General features: G+C 42.0%; 2 protein-coding genes across 5 annotated transcripts; one reads left to right on the forward strand and one right to left on the reverse strand.

Moving 5' to 3' along the window:
- Window positions 1-2,287: 2,287 nt before the first annotated feature.
- Window positions 2,288-8,050, reverse strand: fbxo9 (F-box protein 9). Its single transcript, XM_014180181.3, has 13 exons — window positions 7,879-8,050; window positions 6,928-7,008; window positions 5,852-5,986; window positions 5,686-5,743; window positions 5,118-5,205; window positions 4,845-4,972; window positions 4,327-4,441; window positions 4,023-4,141; window positions 3,731-3,821; window positions 3,543-3,638; window positions 3,316-3,409; window positions 2,877-3,037; window positions 2,288-2,758 (listed from the first exon to the last, which is right to left on the reverse strand). The coding sequence occupies exons 1-13, from the start codon at window positions 7,879-7,881 to the stop codon at window positions 2,650-2,652; spliced, it is 1,278 nt and encodes a 425-aa protein (XP_014035656.1). The 5' UTR covers window positions 7,882-8,050; the 3' UTR covers window positions 2,288-2,649.
- Window positions 7,621-21,756, forward strand: LOC106589811 (serine/threonine-protein kinase ICK). 4 transcript variants are annotated; one of them, XM_014180175.3, is made up of 14 exons: window positions 7,621-7,747; window positions 10,942-11,252; window positions 11,905-11,959; window positions 13,027-13,148; window positions 13,277-13,356; window positions 13,450-13,582; window positions 15,052-15,223; window positions 15,506-15,673; window positions 15,933-16,316; window positions 16,528-16,730; window positions 17,678-17,838; window positions 19,771-19,878; window positions 20,047-20,154; window positions 20,759-21,756. In XM_014180175.3, the coding sequence occupies exons 2-14, from the start codon at window positions 11,152-11,154 to the stop codon at window positions 20,911-20,913; spliced, it is 1,950 nt and encodes a 649-aa protein (XP_014035650.1). In that variant the 5' UTR covers window positions 7,621-7,747; window positions 10,942-11,151; the 3' UTR covers window positions 20,914-21,756. The 4 variants fall into 4 exon arrangements, with proteins under 4 accessions (XP_014035650.1, XP_014035648.1, XP_014035647.1 ...); XM_014180173.2 differs by lacking the exon at window positions 7,621-7,747 and adding an exon at window positions 7,937-8,052; XM_014180172.3 differs by lacking the exon at window positions 7,621-7,747 and adding an exon at window positions 10,091-10,492.
- The last annotated feature ends 632 nt before the right edge of the window (window positions 21,757-22,388 follow it).

Genomic DNA, 22,388 nt, shown 5'->3' on the forward strand with positions numbered 1-22,388 from the left:
TCTCTGAACCCAAAGTCACCATTTTACTGTCATCTGTATGCTTAGAATTTCAACCTCATCTCCATGGAATGCAGAAAACAATGAATACAATTATAAACTAAACTTAAACTCTATCATATTTAATATAGTTTATATATATGTGCTGTGTTTTAAACCCATTCCTCCCTCTTACACTAGTGTTTGCCTAGATTGAATCAGGATAAAAGTTACATCAAGCCATGATGTGACTATTGTGTTTTCTTCAAAGCGTTGCCTTAATAGATGTTGCTACCTATATGTTTAACTTGTTCCTTTCGTTATGGAATTGTATTGTAGTCCATGTATGCCTTAATTAGGAAATGCAGGGGCCAAATCGGCAACTTCTGTTGTAGAGATGTGTCTCGCTTTGAAAGCCATTTAAAGCCACTTAGCACTGAAAAGTGGAAATGCTTCTCTATGGCTACGTTTACACATGTATCCCAATGCAGATTTCTTTTCTTCACTAATTGGTCTTTTGACCAATCAGATCAGCTCAGAAGTAGATCTGATGTGATTGGTCAGAAGACCAATTAGTGGAAAAAATATCAGAATTGGGTTGACTGTTTAAACACAAGCTAAATCAACTGAAGGATGTAATCTACTCTTGAAATATGGTGAGATGAATGGTGTAATCAACTGTTGTAAATGTGGCCAGATAAACGATGCAGTTCTGGGTGTCCTTTGAAATGTGGTCCGATTAATTATGTAATCAACTCTTGTAAATGTGGTCAGATGAATGACGTAATCAACTTTTGTAAATGTGGTCAGATGAATTATGTCATCAACTGTTGAAATGTGGTCAGATGAATTATGTCATCAACTGTTGAAATGTGGTCAGATGAATGATGTAATCAACTTTTGTAAATGTGGTCAGATGAATTATGTCATCACCTGTTGAAATGTGGTCAGATGAATGCCGTTTTGAGAGAGAAACAGCAGGACACAACATTATTATGTCCTCACAATCTATGAATAGACTGCAAAATCAGATTTGTATCCACAGTAATCTGTAGAAATGTACTCAGCTTTCTAACAATGCAAGTGAAGCCAGCCTCGAAGCTGTTGCATTTGTAATGCCACTGAGATTGGAATTAATAAAAGCATTCATGCTTCGTCTGGATCTCCCATGATGTATTTCAGGCATCATTCTAGAATCTAGATGGAGCACTCTGATCAAGCCACAGCCATTACTGCTTCCTCATTAGCATCATCACCCTCGGGGCACATTGCAATTATCACTTACACGGATATTCCCTAGCTACAGTATCTCTCGCTCCTTGTTATTATTAAGCCAGCTATTTTACAGTAAGCTTATTATTTATATTATAGATATAAATCATTTTAACGTGTGTATTCAGTTATGCACTCCATAAGTAATCATAATTTCAGGCTTGTGGGGATTGTTATTTCACAAATCTCTGATGATTTCTTCCTCTGTTGTATGTTAATTTTCCCTGGTTGGTGAACCAAAGTATCACATGGGGAATACTCTGTTTTCAATCCCCAGACTTTGATCCATGAGTTATAATCATGACCTTGAAGAGGATGAAAACATGACAGTATTATGACAGTGCTCATGAGGACACACCCCAACACGACACCTGGACAACTATCAAAGGTCATGTGAAAAGATCAGATTTCACCATTATCATGAAGAAAGCTAATTTTAAATTGAATTTTTGCATTCAACCATCAATTTCATTTAGATACATTTTGCTAAGAGAACCTTTAATACGATAAGGTAGTGATGCGACGCAGCAAGCTTCCAATCATCATATTTTGTAATCCGATACAAATTTAATGTAGTAGATCAAATATTTTTCTAATCCGTTTCAGCTTTTCAGCCCTGGGTTCCTAGAATATGTAATAGGTGGATTATGTGTGCCTGGGATTTTTTCTTGTGTTGGGTATGGGGCAGTGTTGTATTATGATTGGGGTTGTGTAAGAACTCTATCAGAGTTGTGTTTTGGTTGTTGGTGTGTGTGCACGCTTTACAGTCACAGATGACAGCACTGTTTAGATTTCAGTTTGCTGCACGGATTCCATTTCCTGGATTGTAAAAGCTAGTGAACTACTGTACCAAAGTAGGCCACATGTTTTCACTGCACCAGGCAGCTACAACCACCGAAAAAATTTAATTTAATTCAAAACTTCAATTTATAGTGTAATATATTATCCCAAATGCTTTGAGCAGTCAAATGCAATGCTTAGTACACTACTGTTGAGTGTGTCCCCTCTCATCCTAAATCTGACAAGAAAAACAACTACGTAATTCCCACATGTGTTTATTCCAGTTGATCTCCCAGATGGGAGAAAATAGCTTACTAGAGAATTAACAAAGATGTGAAAACATTCATTGTTGGGAACAGGTGAAAAACATCCTACTAATGCCATTTTACGTCATCATACTGGACATCAATCCAGTCTTTAAAAGAAGGAAGGATTTTTGTTTTCTGTGACAGCCAAAAACATAATGGCTATGTGACCCACTCACACCATAAGATTAGAAGCAGATGCAAGTTGATTGGTATACATACATTCATTAAAAAACATAATTTCAGCCACAAACCAACAGGAAGAGAGTTATGCATTTAGTCTAGGTGACGTGTAAACTCTTCTGTCTCGGCTGCCCTACAATGGGCGTTCAGAAAATGCTGTGTAGCTCTTCACGCGTGCAAAGTAAAAAGATGCGTACATCTGGTCCAAGTCGAAGGCAGTGACAACTGTCTCTCCGGTGGATCTGCAGGAAAAAGGCAACATTAATATCAAATTTTATGTTCCCAATAATTTTTCTCTTGCAATGACATTCATAGATTGAATGCTGTCAAAATCAAAACCCTGGCTAACCAGTGTATTACCTGTAGGTGATGTGGCAGGAATGGTGGATCCAATTCAGCTTGTTGAAGCTCTGGCGCCCCCCGGAGGACAACTGCAGTCCCACGTGAAAGCTGTGTTCTGTCTCGGGCGCCGCTGGGTTCCGCCGGCAGAACCGAGAGATTCTCTGGTACTCTGCCACCTTCTGTCAAGAGAACACACACAGGGAGTCAGAACGGGACAGCCAAAGCACTCTTCAATCATCTGTGGACGATGACACGGGTCTAAGAAGTCTGAAGTGTTAACGATTTGGTCATTTCTAATTTTCTCCTTGTATTCTGTGTCCTGCACTGCACCAGTTGACCCAGTTAATGTGTGAGGAAACTGCCTATCTTGTTGGGTTTAAGTTATAACAGGAATGGAAAATATGCAAATAACTTTCCACATCAAGTTATCCCTGTCCAATGCTGAAACTTCTCTCACCTCTTCTTTTCTCTTGGAGACAACAACAAAGACTTTGGTTTGATTGTCTGTGTCCTGCGACAGACGATAATGACCACACATAATGGACTCCACCCTGTGTAGAGGGAAAATTAAAGCCATTAAATGTTACAAATCAAACCGTTCTGACAAAAAAAGAAAACTAACATTATTGCCCTGAAATGTTACACTCCAGGCTTAGATGACAGTGTATGTTGTGTTCTAAATACCTGGTGTTCCTGCTACGCAGACGGGGAACAGTGACCAGTGGGTCCTCAGGCGTGGTCAGCATCATGACTTGGCCATCAGGGAAGAAACGCAGATATCTGGGGACACAAACAGTACACCTAGTCTTGTCTGACTGCATGATAGATCATTAGCATATCACAACAAGGAAACCAGTGACTGAGGCCCCTACCTGTAATACTCCACTTGGTGCCAAGCCCTATAGAATCCATCAAGGGACTCCTCTCCCTGACGGATGTATGCCGTCTTGCTGATGTAAACACCTGCAAAATCAACATTGAAAACCACAGATTGAATTTACCAAATAAAACAATCTAGTTTTAGCTATGCAACTTATGCTAGACATGCCAATTGTGCATTGGTATTGAAGAAATAGACTAGTCTATGAAACAAATCCCACTTATATTAGAAGGGTTTTTCTTACTCTAAGAATGATAAATAATTAATGTTCCTTAAATGTTTACCATCAAAGCGCACACGTGGCCTCTCAAGAAACATCTCCCTCCAGGAGTTGTAGGGCACCAGTTTGGTACAGCTCCGGCCCCACGCTCTCAGACAGGCCGAACGCCAAATCTCTGGGTCCCTGAGGAAATATCAACACCGAGGGGAAATAATCATCTCTGTTTCATTTGAAAAACCAATACGTCATTTAGGAGCCTGTTTTGATCAAGTGTAAGGACCAGTCATTCACAGCACTGGCGTGAATTCAAATGAATCCAAGCCATGTTCATTGAAAATATGTTGGATTTGTATAGTCTATGGTCTGACCTAGCACAAATGTAGAAGCCTCTACAGACTAAGGAGAGCTGCTCCAGGGCACGCAGGTCCAGATCACGGGACACAACCCAACGGAAGATGTACATCAAGACCTCTGGGGGCAGGGCTGGGGACAGAAACCAGACCGTAAATACAGTATAATAATAGAGTAGTGCCAATCTAATATGCTTCCAGACAGTGGTTTAATTGAGACGTTTCCATCCTGACCAAGATCCCAGTGGGATTGAAACACTGTGTGTGTGTGTGTCTTAATAAGCCACTGTGGGAGCATATTATGCAAGGTGCCAACATTACTTTTTACATGTAATTCATGTCTTCTGTCTAGGACCTGAATTGCAGTGGTCTTTGTAGCTCAGTTGGTAGAGCATGGCACTTGTAATGCCAGGGTACTGGGTTCGATTCCCGGTACCACCCATACATAAAATGTATGCACACATGACTAAGTTGCTTTGGATAAAGTCATCTGCTAAATGGCATATATTATTATTGCCTGAGCTCTCCCTCCCTACCTGAGATGTGCATCTGAGCCATATCCACCTCAGGAACACATATCTTCAGAGAGTTGTCTTGCAGAGTGAGCTGCTGATGGAAGTAGGCCAGTAGATCCTCTATTTCACCATCCATGTCATTCTCATTGCTAGGAAACAGATATGCAGTGTCACACATGGTAGGACTTGTATGGAAAAGAGGAGGGACAATGAGTTCAGATGGCACACACTTTCAATGTGTACGGTATTCATTGTAGTGTTACAAATGACCAAAGTATTAAGATAAAGACTTACCCGCCATCTGGATCAGGGGAACGACTGTAGTTGATTTTGAACTCGATGTCAGGCACAATCTGCATTGCCCTGCGATAGTACTTAATTGCTGCAAATTAGGGCAGGAAAAGGGTTTAGCTATGCTTTTATGTAAAACCATTATTCCCAATCCCAACTACAGTCACACAAGAATCCCATTCAAGTCATGGGACTGATATTAGTATTTTTTGCCACATCATTTTATAATCATCAATAAGGTACTTTGTTGAGCTTCACAATCAATTTTAGATACATACTATGATCATTAGCACATCACAACAAGGAAACCAGTGAGTGACTGAAGCCCCTACCTGTCTTCAAGCCCTACAGAATCCATCAAGTGACTCCTTTAGACATGGCACACAAATAAATTATATCGGTTCCATGACTTGAGAGTTTTGCCACAAATGCTGAAATATTACTAAACCAAAGCATGGATTTCTGTCATACCTTGTCCATAGACTGCTTAGAGGGCAAGGAAACCAATGTGTTACTTTGTAATTGGGTGAACCATCCCTTTATTCCCAACTTGTCTCACAGACATGCATACCTTCATAAACAGCTCCATTCTCTTCTTCCTCAACAGCTTTAAGGAACAACTCTCTGGCCTAAGACAAAGAAACAAAAGATGGTAACGATACTGAAGATGACTATTAGCATGCAGTCAAATCTGTTGTAAAACTACTATTCTAAATGGCTGAAACAAAATGGCTGACTTTTTCCTCCCGGGCCAGTTCCTGTTTTCTTTTCAAGTCTGCAGCTCTCGACGACAGTCCTCGGTTCCCCCCATTGGATGCAGAGTTGGGCTTCAGTTCAGACATCCACTGGGCCCTGAACACATTGAGCTCCACCTAGACATATGGACAATGATGTACAAGTGACTGACATGAAGTGTTTTCTTAATGCCTGGGTCAAGTAAAGTGAGCAGTCTAGTAAGTTTAACCTGCTCTGAGGTTACTCCAATGGGCAGGTGAAAACAAGAAAGCATTCCAGTAGCCTAAAACGGGTCTTTCTAGTTCCTCCCCATTGTTTAAGTAAAAGACTGACAATTGATGGAAATCCGGCAAGTTAAGACCTGCTTGATATTTATTTTTTTACTGAGAACAACCAAAACACAGAACTCCAGTACTGATCTTTCTGATTCCTCCCCTATGTGTAGGTGAATAGCAACCAATATAATATAGCACTTCTGCATGTAAAAAGCTTGTAAAATTTCTCAGGGCAAGTGATCATAATCTTCAGCCAACCCCCAAAAATACACCGGGTGCCTTTAAGACTTTAATGTGTACACACACAAAATGACAAAGCATGAGCTACAACAATCCATCGTGTAAGCTTTGTTAATCATAACTGAGTACATGTCTGCAATCATGAAAGAAATGTAATAGTCAATATGGATTTCTACATTTAAAAAGTCTTCATTATCACGCAATCCTGAGACGTAACAATAATTGTGTAGACTTTGTATTGTGGGGCTCCCGAGTGGCGCAGCGGTCTAGGGCACTGCATCTCAGTGCAAGAGGCGTCACTACAGACCGGGTCCGGCCGGTGGGGCCCTGGGCGTGCCCTGGCCGCATCTCCGGGCGGGGCCGCGTGAGCTTCGGCGCCGAGGCCTCGCCACTCGACCGGGCCGGCCGGGGAGCCTGGGCGGCACCAATGGCCCAGCATCATCCGGGTTAGATCGGGGTAGCTCGTCATTGTAAATAAGAATTTGTTCTTAACGGACTTGCCTAGTTAAATAATGGATAAATAAATAACAATACAAAATATTCTGTCAAACAAGTCATCTTACGTGGAGGTTTGCATCATCAGTACTTCCATTCTCTCCGTCTTGATCTTCTACAATGCCAAGAGAATTGATAACGCTTTCAGCCTGGGAAGAAAAATTTGTTTTGTTAAAATAACTAGGCCTAAACATGGCAGAGGATCACAAACACGGACTGTTGGGTTGAAATTGGGTTGAAATAAATCAGCAAATATTTAAGTCTTTAACTAAATACAAGCCTTGTTTATGGGAGTAATGTGGTTGGACAGAAAGACAAGCCCAACAAACATTCAAGGAGGATGGGATCATGGTTGAAGTTACTTTGAGGTGTAGCATGCACAATGTGCACACGTTAAGTAGAACACATAGCTAGTTAACTGGAGACGAACTGCATTGGCTTTTGCCTCTGCCCAGCAAGGCACTAACTTAACGTTACCTCATGTGACGAACAGGAAGCAAGCATGGTTTAGCATGCCACATTGCCAGAATTTACTTTTCAGTTAGCTTGTCTATTCATCTTTTGACAGCTGGTCATTTTTAATGTATCAATACATTAACTACCAGTAGCTAACTAGTTAGCAAACGTTAACTAGTTCGTATCATTGTGGGACTCCCGAGCGGCACTGCATCTCAGTGCTAGAGGCGTCACTACAGACCCTGGTTCGATTCCAGGCTGTTATTGGGAGTCCCATAGGGCAGCCCACAATTGGCCCAGCATCCGGTTTAGGGTTTGGCCGTCATAGTAAATAAGAAGTTGTTCTTAACAGACTTGCATAGTTAACGGTTACATTTTTTTACATGCATGTTTACGACTACGGGACACATCATGCAACCACCAGCAGAAGGCGTGAGTGACCATACTTCCAAAAAATAAATAAAAGTGACCATACTTCCTAGCTAACGTTAGCTAGCTAGCTAGCTCGACAACAAGTAGCCGTGTGCAAGGATTAGCCTAAAAAACAAATGACATTGAGCTACCATTATGGCTTATCTGTAAGCTCTTCTGTTGTCCGTAAACGTTTTCAGGAAAGGGTCTACAGATCACGGTCAGAAAAACGGACAACACAACGTGGAAATTTGAGGGATCGCAGAAATGCAGCCATTTCGACGACGTGCTGAGTACTGTGTGTAGCCAGAACGCCACTTACAAGGGTGTGTGGGCGTGACGTCAGTACACCACGTGACTAACTATTCTACACTGTATCAGCACACTTATCACAGAAGTTTCTACCTTTCTGCTTTAATGATTTTGTTGTTGGCTGGTACATGGGCCACACAAAAAAGTAAAAAAAAGCAAAAAACTTTGCAAAACTTTTGCTAAAATCATTCCATCTTAGACTGATCCTGATTCCTGACTGTACCATGTAGGGAGTGTTGTTGTTATGAAAGAGAAAGTTGAGGTACATCTCAATACAGTCTGAATTGGCTTCTTCTCTTCTCACAACTTGGAAAAACAGGACTCGTAAAAGCAATATGGTGGATCCCTCTCTTCTACTAGGAATTAGCTTTACCTGTCTTAACTCATTTTCCTTCAGTGCAGATGAAGGAAATGAAGAAGCCACTTTATGCTATTGAGATGGACCCAAATGTTTTATTTTATTAAACTTCATAACATAAAAAAAGGTGGTACCCTCACCTCTGTCCCACCCTAAAAACAGCCAATCACAGACTCCCAGCATACAGTACAAGTCAAAAGTTTGGATACACCTACTCATTCAAGGGTCTTTATTTATTTTTTACTATTTTCTACATTATAGAATAGTAGTGAAGACATCAAAACTATGAAATAACACATATGGAATCATGTAGTAACCAAAAAAGTGTTAAACCAATCAAAATATAATTTATATTTTAGATTATTCCAAGTAGCCACCCTTTTTCCTTGATGACAGCTTTGCACACTCTTGGCATTCTCTCAACCAGCTTCACCTGGAATGCTTTTCTAACAGTCTTGAGGGAGTTCCCACATATGCTGAGCACTTGTTAGCTGCTTTTCCTTCACTCTGCGGTCCAACTCATCCTAAACCACCTCAAATGGGTTGAGGTTGGGGGATTGTGGAAGCCAGGTCTTCTGATGCAGCACTCCATCACTCTCGTTCTTGGTCAAATAGTCCTTACACTGCCTGAGGGTGTGTTGGGTCATTGTCCTGGTGAAAAACAAACGATAATCCCACTAAGCCCAAACCAGATGGGATGGCGTATCGCTGCAGAATGCTGTGGTAGCCATGCTGGTTTAGTGTCCCTTGAATTCTAAATAAATCACCAGCAAAGCACCTTGGACCCCTGCTCCTCCATACTCATTACTCATCCAGCCAAGTTCCCTAACCCTCCCTAGCAAATCTGTAAGGTGGAAGCAATTTGGTGGAAGCTCTTCCATATACTTATTCAGACCCTTCAGATCTTCAAGCATCTCATTATACCAACTCTCCAACGCCTTCCCACTTCTGACACCAGTGATGCAACTGGTAGAGAGGGTAGAAACAGGAAAGGTCACCTGGACCCAAGCAGGGAGGGTGGGTTGGCAGCTACGAAAGCTTGGTGAAGCTTGCTAACTGTGAACTGGCTGAAGAGGCTAATGTTAGTCAACTCCAACTGACGCAACATAACAAGATGACATGGCAATATGTGTTGAAGATTGGGTTGGTATGAGGTCCAATGATTTATATATACACTAGATTGCTCCCAGGGGGCACTGTTTTGAAGTCACCACACCTCCATCTTGGCACTCCCTCACGGTGTAAAAAATATTTTGGAAGCTATAGAAATGCATTTATTAATGTCTACATTTGTTTTTGCCACGTTGATTCTATTTCAGACACTTAATGCATACTTTTAAAATATATTATGTGAGATAAACAGAAAAATAAAAGATGAAGAAGTATATAAAACAAGTTCTTTAAAGTATAATTTTTGGAAAGTTCTGTTACTGTCCGTACTACAAAAAAATGTATCTTAAATACATGTTATTTTGTTCTTGAAACATTTAATGAAATACCGTAGATTTCTATTTATTGCTATGGAGGACTGCTCCTTCTGGGGAGTGCCAATATGGCCGACCAGTGGCTGGAATTCCAACTCGGGGACTCTTTCTAGAGCTCCGACTTTCAAACCACTGACGTCATGAATTGACCATATATTTTTCCTAGTTCCCAGTTCTTTTGAACACGGCATAAACCCTGGATTGCACATGCTATCGTCACGTTCAAATCAATTTTCGCAGTCGTATTTTTTCTGAGTTCCCAGTTGTTTTGAATGCACTGAAGTCGGACATTTCCCAGTTCCCAGTTCTTCTGAACGCGGCATTGTATAAATGATTGGTCAAAGCAGAGATGATACGCTATGTACGCAGGCTTGGTCAGATGTGGTAAGAACACCAAATCCAGTAGATGGCAGTAATGTGACATAACATTGGTTACCAACCTCAGTCAAACACCACTGATGTAGAATACGCAAATCTGCGACGCCCTTGGTCGCGCAGCTGTGATTTGTTGTGATGGGCCTGGAGGTAATGTGAGTGAGTGTGCTCGACTCTATACAAGTAGTTTAGTGGTGTTGTCTTCAAATGTCCGTTATTCGAGTTGAAACGGATTGGGTGAGTGTCTTTTTAACTATTTTGACTTTGCTTTTTTGTCATTATTATCAGCATAAGTCAAAGATTGGTCGTGTGTCTAGCTAACGTTAACCTTAGCTCGACTGCAACATCTGTTGTTTCTCGTTGCAGCAGGAGCTATGTAACCATAACATGACATTCTGGTCAGAAATCTGACCAGACATTTTCTACTCTTAAAATCTTCTGCATGCCTGCCCTGTAGGTAACGTTTGTTAGGTAGCTAGTAATGAAATAGGCTAAAACAGTCTGACTACTGTCTGTTGAAGGTCTAGTCAGAAGATAATTTGCATGAAATTAGAAACCATCTGTCTCAGATTCCTTGTATTGTCTGGAAACGGAAAAATAAGTGAATATTTCCCCCCTGTGATTGAATTTCTGGTTCTATGGCTTCCTCTAATGACACCCCACCCTTTCCCATCCCTTTTCCTCAGGAGGAGGCAAGAAGCCCATGACAACATGAGTACTCCAGCTGTGCCTGTGGTCCACTGTTGTTGTCACAGGAACACCTGGTTACACTCAACAGCTGCAGGGGGCTGCCAGCCTACCACCTCTGTGTTCCTTCAACCTACCACCTCTTTGTGTTCCTTCAGCACATATTGATCTGATCTGCCCCTGGGCGATGGTGAGGAGAGGGCAGCACAATGAATAGATACACCACGCTCAGGCAGCTCGGAGATGGCACCTACGGCTCAGTCATCCTCGGCCGCAGCCTGGAATCAGGAGAACTGGTCGCAATTAAGAAGTGAGTGGAGGGCACATTGTCATAGCATTTGTTAGTATGAAAAAAAAGATGGCTGTGATCTCTGTGTGCAATTGCAGTCCCATCTTTGAAGGGTTGGTGTATAGTGTAGGTTACATATTATCCTCTGGTACCTAAATTGAAGGGCTTAGCCGTGTAGTAAAATTAGCTGCCAGTGCCTGTGGGATTCGCTAGGAATGGCATTAGCCGGTGGCCAATCCCACGCGTGGTTAAGCTGACAGCTGTCTAGGCAGATGTAGACGAATGAAAGTGCACGGATGACTGACAGGCCCACCTATTTGGCTGATTTGAAAAAAAGGTATCTGATGGTAAGTACCTTTGGGCAGCATCATAAAAACTTCTGGCTTCTAGTTATAGCTTTGACAGGAAGTATGTGGGGGGTTGGGCAGCCACAGACTAGTTGCATAAATCTATGATGTTGGTGGCGTCGTTCTCTTGAGATTGAAATGGACAGGGCCTCGGCCTACATGTTATAAACCTGCTCTTTTCAATCATACATTTTATGCGTATTCATCAAACTTCTTATATCAATGAAAAGAGTCCCAATATGTTTTACAATAAAAAGTATGATCTATGATATGTTGGTCCTTTAATTCAGTTAGGCTAATCATAAATGATTGCATATTTGTTTCAGAATGAAGAGAAAATTCTACTCATGGGAGGAATGCATGAATCTTCGTGAGGTCATAGTAAGTTCTCCTTCCCAGATATGATGCTTGTGGGTAAAATGCTCCACCTATTGCAGCGCTTCCCCTAGGATTTTTTTCAGCAGTGGTGGAAAGGGTAGGCACTGCAGTGCACCACACCGGTATAGGGCAGCCTAAAGAATACAGCCTATGCTTTCAGTTGTTATCTACTGTTTCACCAATTAGTGTTTTTGTACCACCATTTAAATTCCACCTCTACTCAGAACCACAGAAACCAGCACAGAGAATCTAGAAGGTGATTCTTGTGTGTACTGTCTTTTGGATTTTAACTCTCTAGTTCCTCACTCAGACCCAGACATTCATTCTTTGCCGAGAGCTTGAATCCAAAGGAGCGTAGCAGCATTCTAGAAGAAACCAGCCCTCCAGGGATCTTGGTTAGAATGTCAGCTGTAAATAGCATGTGCCACCACCAAGACCCATAATGACTTTCCCCTCTACTCAAAACTATGGCATGGTGAAAGTTGCCTCCATTTACCTCCATACTTTTCAGCGCATGGGAAAACTTCACCCGCATTTACCATGATCTGCTCTAGTTTTCTTTATTACACCTGAGTTATAAAGCATAAAGAAATCCCTAAAGGCTGCACCTTAAGAAATACCAGTTGTTCTCCACACTGTACCCAAGATGATATACAGTTTATTCATGCTTTGATTGTCAATCAATGTTTTTATTTTGAACTAAAGCGTATTTGTTGTATGCCGGTTTTAAGGGTCAGATCTTCCATGTCTTACCTTTTTATGAATCTAAGTCTGGAGGCCGACGGCAACTTAATTGGGGAGGACGGGCTGGTGGTAATGGCTGGAGCGGAATTATTGGAATGGTATCAAATACATCAAACAAATGGTTTCCAGGTGGTTGATGCCATTCCATTTGCGCCGTTTCAGCCGTTGTTATGAGCCGTCCTCCCCTCAGCAGCATCCTGTGGTATCTAAGTCTGGCCATGATGGAGTGTTGCAGAGCTGTTTTTGATGATTTACTGATTGAGGTTATTTCCCTCATGCTTTGTCTTGATTGCTAAGGTACCATCTAATTTGTTCACTCCTTTCAGTCCTTGAAGAAACTCAACCATGCGAATGTGGTCAAACTCAAGGAGGTTATACGGGAAAATGACCACTTGTACTTTGTGTTTGAATACATGAAGGAGAACTTGTATCAACTAATGAAAGACAGGTAAATATCGCTTTTTTGATTCACATAGCCTAAAATATAGGCTATTTGAAATGGGTTTAGTGCTTTGGGGATAAATGTCAGTAGGTCAAAATCATAGCTCATATATTGTTATTTGTATCATGTTACAGGTCTCGGCTGTTCCCTGAATCTGCCGTGCGAAATATTATGTTCCAGATACTGCAGGGATTAGCTTTTATTCATAAGCATGGTATGATTAGAATGATACACTAGCACTTTTTTTGCTAATGCTTTTTACTTGTTACTTTTTACTTGTATGCTCACTGTATGATTTTCCCCCTAGGATTTTTTCACAGGGATATGAAACCTGAGAATCTTCTGTGCATGGGACCAGAGCTTGTGAAAATAGCTGACTTTGGGCTTGCCCGTGAGATAAGATCTCGGCCGCCATACACAGATTATGTTTCAACAAGATGGTTAGTTTTGTTACCTCCATATGATGGGTTTATGTGTCACTAACCACATTTCTATCCAGAGTTTTTATGCGAGTAAAGTCATACCGTATATAAAAAAAATCCCGCCATTTGAGATGGAAAAAGGACATTTCGGTACAATTGTATAAATGCCTACAGATCATTTGTTAATTCGACATGGTGGGATATTTTTGTGTCTGTAAAGTTAATAATGCGAGAAATGGCGGTGGAAATGCCTTTATGCGCAAATATTGATATAATAACCATCATATGTCGTGTAATTTCAGTACTGAGAGAGTCATTTCTTCAAACAATCATCTTTATTTAATATCGATTAATTATTGCAATAATGAAACCGTCAACTCAACAGTCTTGACTGTTAGGCTGAGAGCCTACCCTTTACAGACCATGCTGTTCCTTATATACCTCGTACCAAGATTGCTCAATCATAGCTGGTTCAACCCCCCCATATAGATAAGCCACTTTGGGTTCATCCTATGGTCATCTGCCTCTGGTGCCGTCTCCCAGATGCCAGGAAGATTGGGACTACTGAGGCCTTTGTTCTGTTCCCCCAGGCTCTCTCTATCTCGGAAACACCCACCGCATCTTATCTATGGAATGCCAGCTGTAGGTTTTTACTTAGCCATCACTTAATCAGTTGCCAGCCCCAGCTTCAAAAAACTCCTCTCAGTTCACTCAGGATGAAGGAAATATCTTACTACAGTATTTAAGTAAATAATTTCTAACTATTAATCTCAAACAAATAAGGTGAATACATAATTTTTCCCTCACACATATCAAAGTAAACTTTGAGTCACTCGATAATATGCTATTTGGCCCTCCCACTACGACTTGGGAAACCATGCAGTTTATAAGGCTACAGATGAAATCAGTTATGATGAACTTCACAGGGTGGTGAAAGTGCACGGTGATGAGCTCGATGCTGCTTTCCAATAAATATTGAGGGTCTTATTCTGGTGACATGATGATCGATGCTTGACTGCCATTTGACAAATTAAAAAATATTCTCGCTCTTATCCATAATCTCATCATATACAGTAGGCCAGCCTACCCATACTGTATCTGTGAGCTGTTGGCTAGAGCGCACGTGCCAAGCCCAAAGTAGACACATTTGCTATTTAACGCAACACTTTTTGTGACAAAACTATTGATAGAGTTGAAAGTCTGATGGAAACACATTGAACTTTAGATTTTTATCCGGTACATAAAAACATAAGCATTTTGTGTGCACTACGTCATCACACACGTCAGTTTGGTGGAAACACCACTGGTGCGAATTTTAGAATCTTCGCCAATTGGATGGGAACCTAACTACTGACACCATATTTAGTTATATCTGAATTTATTTGTCTAATTTTTGGTCAATGTGTGACATGAAACCTCTTGTATTTCTCATGGGGAGTATCAACCAGCCTAAAAATCCCTTCCCCCTTCCCTGTGTTGTCCTCCAGGTACAGAGCTCCAGAGGTGTTGTTGAGGTCCACTTCGTACAGCTCTCCGATAGACCAGTGGGCTGTGGGCTGCATCATGGCAGAGCTTTACACCCTCAGGCCTCTGTTCCCTGGCTCCAGTGAAGTGGACACCATCTTCAAAATCTGCCAAGTCCTGGGAACTCCAATGAAGGTAGCCTTGTTCTCTGGGGCTGTTAGATCCAGAATATCAGCCAAAAGCAAGCTATACTGTCCTCACATCGTCATGTAAAATGTCTTGTGGTGGTGTTAAATACATAAATCAAACCTCACTGAAGATGTGATCAGTGTTGTGTAATGTGCTTTTGAAATGACAAACTTCTTCACAGATTATGTTTGTCATAACATTTAAAAAAACGGTTATATCTATCTATTTTATTACTATATGGTAAAATAAGCAGGTCAATAATCATTGTGTTGGATCCACTTCTTCTAGAATGACTGGCTAGAGGGCTTCCAGTTGTCAGCAGCCATGAATTTCCGCTGGCCCCAGTGTGTCCCCAGTAATCTGAGCAGTCTGATTCCCAACGCCAGTACTGAGGCCATCCAACTGATGAGAGACCTACTCCAGTGGGACCCTAAGAAGAGGCCAGCCTCTGCCCATGTAGCAAACCCTGGCTGGGGCATATCTCTGTTATAATCTATGCTAAAATAAATGTTTAGAATGGATCCTTAGAATAGTTATTTTACCATCCACCGATAGAATGGTGAATACTGAAATAATTATTAGATTTAAAGCTATGTTAGCTTGTACATTGCTAAACAGGTTAGATATTCTAACATTTAATGGCATGTAAACGGATTAATATGTCCTGTTTAGGGATCCTTCAAAGCCAATCAATTATTTTATTCTCCATTTGCAGGCCCTCAGGTACTCCTACTTCTACGTGGGTCAGGCGTTGGGCACTCCTCAGCAGATCCTGGAGCAGGGCAGGCCTCAGCCAGGTCCCCTACCTCCACAGCCACCACAACCATTACAGCAGCCCCTGCAGCAGCTACAACCACTGCTGCTGCTCAAGCCAGTGCCCCCTCCCCAGCCAGCGCCCCCAAATCAGCATTTCACCTCGTCCAGGCCCCTGCAACAGATCCATCCAGCCCCAGTCTCAGCCCCTACCCCAGTTCCATCGTACCAGAGGCACTCAAAGCTGTTGCGAGAGCAGCCCAACCGCATGGTGAAGCAGGAGGAGACTGAGAGGGTCCCACAGACCCGCTTAACTTACGTTGTTGACAAGAGCTTGCAGAGCCAGGTGAGTTTTCAGTCACCAACCAGGGCTACTTGAGCACGGCAAGCATTCATCAGTGTAATGTCATTAAATGTTAGAATACCTTGTTAAATGAATACAAAATGAAATGGTTAGGAATGGAAAGTTGATGAATTCTTCAGAAATGTAATTGAACTGTTTTTCTTCTTTCTCTCTCCATAGAGATTGTTAATACACCATTTCCTTTTTTTAACAGTTGACCCAGGAAGCTGAGAATGCCAACTTCTTAAGCTATCAGACGAAACCTAAGGGTGGAGGACGCCGGCGATGGGGCCATGGCACAGGCCTCCTAAAGGGTGATGAGTGGGATGACTTTGAGGACACGGAGCTGACCTCACTAAGTTTTCTGGGCAAAACAAACTTTCCTACAGAAAAACGAAGAGAGGAGACGTTGAGCAGGTGAGATGGTCTCCCTGCATTATCCCAGTGACCTGCTTTAACCTGCATTATCCCAGTGACCTGCGTTATCCCAGTGACCTGCGTTAACCTGCGTTATCCCAGTGACCTGCATTATCCCAGTGACCTGCATTATCCCAGTGACCTGCTTTAACCTGCATTATCCCAGTGACCTGCGTTATCCCAGTGACCTGCGTTATCCCAGTGGCCTGCTTTAACCTGCATTATCCCAGTGACCTGCGTTATCCCAGTGACCTGCGTTAACCTGCGTTATCCCAGTGACCTGCATTATCCCAGTGACCTGCATTATCCCAGTGACCTGCATTAACCTGCGTTATCCCAGTGACCTGCATTAACCCAGTGACCTGCTTTAACCTGCGTTATCCCAGTGACCTGCATTATCCCAGTGACCTGCATTATCCCAGTGACCTGCTTTAAACTGCATTATCCCAGTGACCTGCGTTATCCCAGTGACCTGCGTTAACCTGCGTTATCCCAGTGACCTGCATTATCCCAGTGACCTGCTTTAACCTGCATTATCCCAGTGACCTGCGTTATCCCAGTGACCTGCGTTAACCTGCGTTATCCCAGTGACCTGCATTATCCCAGTGACCTGCATTAACCTGCGTTATCCCAGTGACCGGCATTATCCCAGTGACCTGCATTATCCCAGTGACCTGCATTATCCCAGTGACCTGCATTAACCTGCGTTATCCCAGTGACCTGCATTATCCCAGTGACCTGCATTATCCCAGTGACCTGCATTAACCTGCGTTATCCCAGTGACCTGCATTAACCTGCATTATCCCAGTGAACTGCATTATCCCAGTGACCTGCATTAACCTGCATTATCCCAGTGACCTGCATTAACCTGCGTTATCCCAGTAACCTGCGTTATCAGTCTGATCTTTTCAGATAAGGGCTTTATGTATTTCTGTTATGCCTTTCAGGTACGGAAATGTTTTGGATTTTAGCAGTCCCAAAGTTAAGGGGCAGGTGACGACAGGTGACGATGCACCTTTGAATCTGAACAAGGCCATGTCCTACCAGGAGCCTTCGAGGACAGCCTCTGCCAAACAGTATTACTTGAAGCAGTCAAGATATCTACCAGGTAGAAAATACAAGAACATTACCTTCCTTCCAAGTGGATATTTTTAATAAGGCACTTCCAGTTACTGCCAATGTACACTACTGTTCAAAAGTTTGGGTTCACTTAGAAATGTCCTTGTTTTTGAAAGAAAACACATTTTCTGTCCATTTAAAATAACATAAAATTGATCAGAAATACAGTGTAGACATTGTAGTAAATTACTTTTGTAGCTGGAAACGGCTAATGGAATATCTACATAGGCATACAGAGGCCCGTTATCAGCAACCATCACTCCTGTCTTCCAATGGCACGTTGTGTTAGCTAATCCAAGTTTATCATTTTAAAAGGCTAATTCATCATTAGTAAACCCTTTTGCAATTATGTTAGCACAGCTGAAAACTGTTGTGCTGATTTTAAAGAAGCAATAAAACTGGGCTTTAGACTAGTTGAGTATTTGGAGCATCAGCATTTGTGGATTCGATACAGGCTCAAAATGGACAGAAACAAAGACATTTCTTCTGAAACTCATCAGTCTATTCTTGTTCTGAGAAATGAAGGCTATTTCATGCGAGAAATTGCCAAGAAACTGAAGATCTCGTACAATGATGTGTACTACTCCCTTCACAGAACAGCGTAAACTGGCTCTAACCAGAATAGAAAGAGGAGTGGGAGGCCCCGGTGCACAACTGAGCAAGAGGACAATTGCATTACAGTGTCTAGTTTGAGAAACAAACGCCTCACAAGTTATCAACTGGCAGCTTCATTAAATAGTACCCACAAAACACCAGTCTCAACGTCAACAGTGAAGAGGCGACTCCGGGATGCTGGCCTTCTAGGCAGAGTTGCAAAGAAAAAGCCATATCTCAGACTGGCCAATAAAAAGAAAAGATTAAGATGGGTAAAAGAACAGATCCTGGAAGATTGGAAAACAGTGTTATGGACAGATTAATTTAAGTTTGAGGTGTTCGGATCACAAAGAAGAACATTCGTGTGACGCAGATGCTGGAGGAGTGCTTGATGCCATCTGTCAAGCATGGTGGAGGCAATGTGATGGTCTGGGGGTGCTTTGGTGGTGGTAAAGTGGGAGATTTGTACAGGGTAAAAGGGATCTTGAAGAAGAAAGGCTATCATTCCATTTTGCAACGCCATGCCATACCCTGTGGACAGTGCTTAATTGGAGACAATTTCCTCCTACAACAGAACAGTGATCCAAAGCACAGCTCCAAACTATGCAAGAACTATTTAGGGAAGAAGCCGTCAGCTGGTATTCTGTCTATAATGGAGTGGCCAGCACAGTTACCGGATCTCAACCATATTGAGCCAAGCCAATCCAACTTGTGGAAGGTGCTTCAGGAAGCATGGAGTGAAATCTATTCAGATTACCTCAATGAATTGACAACTAGAATGCCAAAGGTCTGCAAGGCTGTAATTGTTGCAAATTGAGGATTCTTTGACGAAAGCAATGTTTGAAGGACACAATTTAGAATTTCAATTAAGAATCATTATTTATAACCTTGTCAACATCTTGACTATATTTCCTATTCATTTTGCAACTAATTTCATGTATATTTCCATGGAAAACAAGGACATTTCTAAGTGACCCCAAACGTTTGAACGGTAGTTTATATCATAAAATGGGGTCACTAATCGGCATTGAGCCTTCTTTGTCAGTAAACTTTGAACTTGATGTAACTGCCATTTGTCTACCAAATCAGAGGCATAAGCATATGTACATGCTCTGATATAGAATGCCTAATGGTTTTCAAACCTGGGTGAAACCACACATTCTTTTCAGCACCTGATTATCAATGATCATCATCTCAGGAATGGCTATGTTGCTGAGTCATGATGATGTAGTCTTGTTGAACCACAAGGGGCAACTTGTTGCAATGGAAATTACATAGCAAACTCTATTTCCTAATCTTTCCTAATCTATCCTATCTAACCCTGCAGGTTTAAGTACTAAAAAGAATATGGCAATAAATTCCAACTACAGTGAAAGCAACCTCTGGGGCAGCAAAATTCCTGTTGGAGGAACACTTCCTAACCGAGGCACTCATGGTAATGATTTGTGTTGGGACCAATGTCCTGCATGTTTATCACCTGTCATCCTACTACACTAGTGAAAGGGCTGTGTGGTATAAGCTAGGGTGATGTCTATCTGTGGTGTGTGTTAACAGTATTAAATGTAAGGTACATTTCCTGTTATCTTTGATGGCCCAATCACAGGTTCAAATACTCTTCCAAGTGGATATGTACCGAACTATTACAAAAAAGAGGTTGGCTCTGCCGGCCAAAGAGTGCAACTCGCACCTATAGGGGACTCAACAGCATCAAGTGAGTGATCTATAGGGGACTCAACAGCATCAAGTGAGTGATCTATAGGGGACTCGACAGCATCAAGTGAGTGATCTCTAGGGGACTCGACCGCATCAAGTGAGGGCTCTATAGGGGACTCAACCGCATCAAGTGAGGGCTCTATAGGGGACTCAACAGCATCAAGTGAGGGCTCTATAGGGGACTCGACAGCATCAAGTGAGGGCTCTATAGGGGACTCGACAGCATCAAGTGAGGGACTTATAGGGAACTCGACAGCATCAAGTGAGGGACTTATAGGGGACTCGACAGCATCAAGTGAGGGACCTATAGGGGACTCGACAGCATCAAGTGAGGGATCTATAGGGGACTCGACAGCATCAAGTGAGGGACTTATAGGGGACTCGACAGCATCAAGTGAGGGACTTATAGGGGACTCGACAGCATCAAGTGAGGGACTTATAGGGGACTCGACAGCATCAAGTGAGGGACCTATAGGGGACTCGACAGCATCAAGTGAGGGATCTTTGTAGTCTCGATGCACAGTTGTCAATCCAGGCTAGGTGCTGTGTAGTAATGTAATTCTGTTGTAAGGTAATAATGTGGCTTGTCTCTGCTGTCACAGATTATGCAACCTGGAGGTCGTCTAGCAGAAGTCAGATGGGTGCCTCGTCCTATGTGCCGTCGCCCACCAAGACTATGCCTGGCCTACGGTCTCGCCCCCCAGCACAGGCCATCCATGGGCGCACAGACTGGTCTGCCAAATATGGACACCGCTAGTGGCCTCTTTGGGACACTTGTGTTATTTCAGTACTTCAGATTTGTCTTTTCCCTATAAAAGGAAAAACGTATGTTTTCATATCAAAGTATGTACATGTTATACAGCAATAACCTTGGTTTTGTATTAATCTGTGTCTATATTGTTCAATGTACAACTTTTTCAGTGTATGTGTGTATTATATGGATAAATGACCTCTGCAAAATGTTGGTGTCGTCCCATTTTGTTCAGTGACAAATTCCATACAATTCTTTTGTTTTGTTTATTGCGTAGCATAACTTTCTCAACCCCTTCTTAAAATGTTTGTTCCATAGATTTTGTAAAATGTCCCCATGATGTTTAAATTTGCATTTTCAATTACCGATCCTGTCTTAATGCATTTTATATTGCAAATATCACTGTGATATTTTGGCCAACACTGTTTTTCTGTTGCCAATTTGTCTTTTTATTTTTTTATATATATTTTTCTTGGTGCTTTCTTTCATGAGACATTCTGGAATACAGGAAACACTTGTTTATTTTTATATTTTATTTCATTTTTTTCTTTCTCTAAAACAATAACTGTACTTTATTTCAATCCAAATTGATGACACAATTGGCTTTAGTGTTATCTTTCTTTTGTAATGAATTGTGTGGCTCTGAAATGTTTTTATTGAGAGATTTACTGTATGTTGACTTGGTTTATCTGCTGGGCCAAATTGTAAGAACATGTATGCCATTGCTAACATTTTATTTATGTGGTATTGTAATGACCATTTCATTAACAAGTTTTTTTGTTGTTGTAATGGTCATCTATTTCACATAGTTCTGTTTTGGTTTATAATCAATAAACTCATTGGTGTGTATATCGTCTAATTTAGTAATTAAGAACAAACTCTTATTTACAATGAAGGCCTACCGGGTTGTTGTAACTGCCTTGCTCAGGGGCAGAACATTACCTTATCACCGCTGGGTTTCGATCCAGCGACCTTTTAGTTACTGGCCCAATCCCCCCCTGACTTTTGCTGAAGTGTATAATAGTTTTTTTTATAAAAGAAGGCAGACTGCCACGTGCAGTGCCTCATTTGGATGTGTCTGAAGTCTTGGAGCTTGACTTCCCTACGTTTCTCCTACAAATGGGCCTTGAGCTTGTTTGGAGGTTCTAGCAGGGAGTGCAGCTACGCGTATACCAACGATGCTCGTCCGGGAAACTCGTCCTCTTCCACCGAGCGCGGGGCTTCGGGAGGGACGCACATGGAGCGGTGAGGGAGGAAGGGGACACCCGCCTAGCCAGCCAGATCAGCCGAATCAACCCTAGCGATCAATGGGGTGACAGATGTCGCAGCCAGATCGCCCTCACATCCACAGCGGAAGAGTGTCTCGTCGGTTTATATACCAAGAAAAAGTCATACGATTTGCAGTTACGGTTTGTATTGTTTTTTGGGTCCGTATTTTAAAATATTGTCTGTTATGACATCTCCTGTCAAAGGGAAAGAGT

Source organism: Salmo salar, chromosome 28 (assembly GCF_965601325.2).
Source record: "Salmo salar chromosome 28, fSalSal1, whole genome shotgun sequence".
NCBI lineage: Eukaryota > Metazoa > Chordata > Actinopteri > Salmoniformes > Salmonidae > Salmo > Salmo salar.